The sequence below is a fragment of the Pongo abelii genome, chromosome 12, assembly GCF_028885655.2.
Source record: "Pongo abelii isolate AG06213 chromosome 12, NHGRI_mPonAbe1-v2.0_pri, whole genome shotgun sequence".
Taxonomy (NCBI): domain Eukaryota; kingdom Metazoa; phylum Chordata; class Mammalia; order Primates; family Hominidae; genus Pongo; species Pongo abelii.
The window spans coordinates 44180869-44184622 of NC_071997.2; the positions used below are offsets into that span (position 1 = coordinate 44180869).

General features: G+C 42.1%; 1 protein-coding gene across 1 annotated transcript; it reads left to right on the forward strand.

The window, feature by feature from the left end:
- The first annotated feature begins 1040 nt into the window (after positions 1-1040).
- Positions 1041-1564, forward strand: LOC100940228 (immunoglobulin kappa variable 1-5). The gene is made up of 2 exons (XM_054547442.2): positions 1041-1116; positions 1242-1564. Exons 1-2 carry the CDS (start codon positions 1062-1064, stop codon positions 1562-1564), a joined length of 378 nt encoding a protein of 125 aa, XP_054403417.2. The 5' UTR covers positions 1041-1061.
- Positions 1565-3754: the final 2190 nt, after the last annotated feature.

Consider the following 3754-nt stretch of genomic DNA (forward strand, 5'->3'; position numbering starts at 1 on the left):
CGAGGCTGGGACATTTTGGGGCACATTAGAGATGTGAGAAATAATGAGTGCAAATCTGTGCCCAGTTTCATTTGGATCCAATTGATTTCTCCTTGTACATAGCATAGGCAGTTGCTCTATAAGAGACTGAGTGTGTTTTTCCTAAAGATGTTAACAGGGAGGCTGGTGTCTTGGCCAGGATGATGTCCTAACTCACCGATAAAAAGTGAAAGAAGAAAGTGTCATTGATGATGTATCATGGCAGGGACATGCTCGATGCAGTGGTCACCCTCACTAAGAGAGATGAACTTTGGGAAATAATACTCAATGGTAGAAAAGAAGGTAGACTATGAAGGTGCCCAAAAAATGAATCAGGTGCAGCCCATTTAGTCTCTGGGTATTAAAGAGACCTGTAGCTCCTAATAATGGTGGATTTGTGAGTGCTGCATGCATTGAGGAAACATGGTATCATCTGTGTATCTGTAGTAAATTGCTTCAGCTAATACTGGTAAAAACAATGCCATAACACCATTACCTAATGCTTACAAATATATATGGCATCATGTCGATAAATTTTATTTTTAATATTTTTAGAAAGGAACAATGTTAAACTCACAGAAATGTTGCAAGTATAGGACAAAATACCCCTTTCCCTAACCCGAATTATATGAGGCTTTTGAAGACCTGAGAATCCTATCATCTAGCATTTTACTATGTATTTCCTACAAAAAGAATATTCTCCTAAATAATCCCCATACACCAATGAAATACATGACTGCATCGACTCCTGAGGAATATTTCAACTTGTCAAAAAATACCTAAAAAATGTCTCTCATAACAAAATATTCCCCAGTAGAAACACATTCTCTGCAGACAAATTTGTGCTACCCTGGTCTTACCTGGGACACTTGGGGACACCGAGCCAGTGCTTAGTTACTGAGATGAGCCAGCCCTGCAGCTGTACCCAGCCTGCCCCATCCCCTGCTAATTTGCATGTTCCCAGAGCACATCCTCCTGCCCTGAAGCCTTATTAATAGGCTGGTCACACTTCATGCAGGAGTCAGACCCAGTCAGGACACAGCATGGACATGAGGGTCCCCGCTCAGCTCCTGGGGCTCCTGCTGCTCTGGCTCCCAGGTAAGGAAGGAGAACACCAGCAGTTTACTCAGCCCAGTGTGGTCAGTACTGCCTGGTTATTCAGGGAAGTCTTCCTATAATATGATTAATAGTATGAATTGTTGTTTTTGTGTTTCCAATCTCAGGTGCCAGATGTGACATCCAGATGACCCAGTCTCCATCTTCCCTATCTGCATCTGTAGGAGACAGAGTCACCATCACTTGCAGAGCCAGTCAGGGTATTAGCAGCTGGTTAGCCTGGTATCAGCAGAAACCAGGGAAAGCCCCTAAGCCCCTGATCTATAAGGTATCTAGTTTAGAAAGTGGGATCCCATCAAGATTCAGCGGCAGTGAATCTGGGACAGAATTCACTCTCACCATCAGCAGCCTGCAGCCTGAAGATTTTGCAACTTATTACTGTCAACAGTATAACAGTGTCCCTCCCACAGTGTTACACACCCAAACATAAACCCCCAGGGAAGCAGATGTGTGAGGCTGGGCTGCCCCAACTGCTCCTCCTGATGCCTCTATCGGCTGAGAGTGTTCCTCAGATGCAGCCACACTCTGATGGTGTTGGCAGAGGGGCGACATGAAGTCACCTCTGCACCCTAATTATTTTCTCTTTCTCAGCCCCAACTGCACAGACATAACAATGCCTCTCTTATTTTAAAAAGACAGAGATGCTTACACCTGAGGAGTCTAGTTTATGGCTTTAGTTGGAATTCATATAACAGAAAAGAAGCCACTATAGATGTTCTAAGCAGGAATTGTCTTAATACGGAGAACTAGAGCCTAAACTACTGGAGTCTAAATAAAATGTAGAGATGAATCTCTAAATTTAATGTTTTGTTTGCAAAGAAATATTTGCCAAATGGGGCATACAGGAAAACTCAGTGGTCTTCAATATGTTGGAAAAACAAACAGAAGGTTAGAGTGTTATGAAAAAGGGAAAATGTTATCTGTGGCTCTTTGAGAAAGTTCATTGGCACTAGGAAGGGCTGGGAGCTGGCAAGCTCAGACTGGTAAGCAGTGGTGGACAAAGTGAATCCTAGAATTATATCAAGTTATCTCAGAAGTTATGGATAAATGTGATTTCAAGTTACAAGAAGCCAAAGCAGTGAAGCTTACAGAGAATTTTGTTACTGAAATGCCAGGGATTTGGTGTAGATCCTGCTGCTCACCACACAGAAAACCAATCACTAAGACAAGTATTGCCAAGGAACAGGCTTTAATCAGGTGCTGCAACTGAGGAGATGGGACACCATTCTCAAATGTATCTCCCTGACCAACTAAAATTATGGGTTTATATAGCAGGGAAGAAATGTGGGGAAACAGGAATTAAGGAAGGGTAAGGAAGATAATTTTGTCAACAGGAAGAAAGAGGTCAGTTGACCAATCATAATGGATGAAGATTCTGACGTCCCACTGTCCTGATTCAGTGATATGTATGTTTCAGCTCCTTGATAGTATCTGGGAGGACTGATGATTGGTTTCCTGAGAAAAGAACTGAGATAAGACAAATATAACTATCTTGAGTTTTAAGACTGGGGGAGTCAATTTCTATGTTTCTTCAAAAAACCATAAACATTAGTTCCATGGGATAATAGGGCGTATTTAACTTGCATTCTAGAAACAACAATATTTTGCACCCTGAGTGCATTTCCCTCCTGGTTTCTTGGCTCTGTTGGGTATGACAAGAATAACCTAATTCCTACAATTAACTTTCACACTACAACCTTTCAAAGCCAAGGATATACTAGTCAAGCAAGCTATTTACCTCAGAAAAGAAGTGAAGCGAAGTGTAGCTCATGATCTTGTCATGTGCACAGGTGCAGCTTCCCCTATAGACAGAGAAAATCCCATTATTAGTCAAGCAAAGCTGGCACACAAACCCTTGTGCTATTGAATTGCTATGCTGTCAGAAGTCGTGGACGCCCTGAAACACTAACCGTGAATGGCGCTGTTACTCCCATAAACAGAATATTTATATGTTGAAAATGAGCTGTAGACTCATCATTGTTACGCCAACTGAACAGCTTGAAATACTCTATTTCTATTTTCTTAGGGCTGCAGTTTTCTTGTTGATGGCTTTTTTTTTTTTCATGTAGTCTTGCTCTGTCACCAGGCTGGAGTGCAGTGGTGTGATCTCGGCTCACTGCAACCTCTGCCTCCCGGGTTCAAGCTATTCTCCTGCCTCAGCCTCCCAAGTAGCTGGGACTACAGGTATGTGCCACCATGCCTAGCTAATTTTTGTATTTTTAGTAGAGATGGAGTTTCACCATATCGGCCAAGATGGTCTCGATCTTTTGACCTCGTGATCTGTGCACATCAGCCTCCCAAAGTGCTGGAATTACAGGTGTAAGCCACCACGCCCGGCCTGGTTGATGGTTCTTAATCCAAAGAATTGACATGACAATTATACCATTAAATTGGAAGAAATGATATGATAAGCATGTGACCATTTAGACTTAATACAACACTGAATAAATTGTCAACACAGGGCATTAGGGTATGTGCTGGGGCCATAGATCTAGCCCATATAAAGCAAGAGCAAATAGAATTAATTTTACATATCTTAGAGAGGAAGTACAGAAAATATGGACCCTAGGGGACCTTCTGGAATCTTTCTATTTATTGCCATTTCCACTGGTAAAACTCA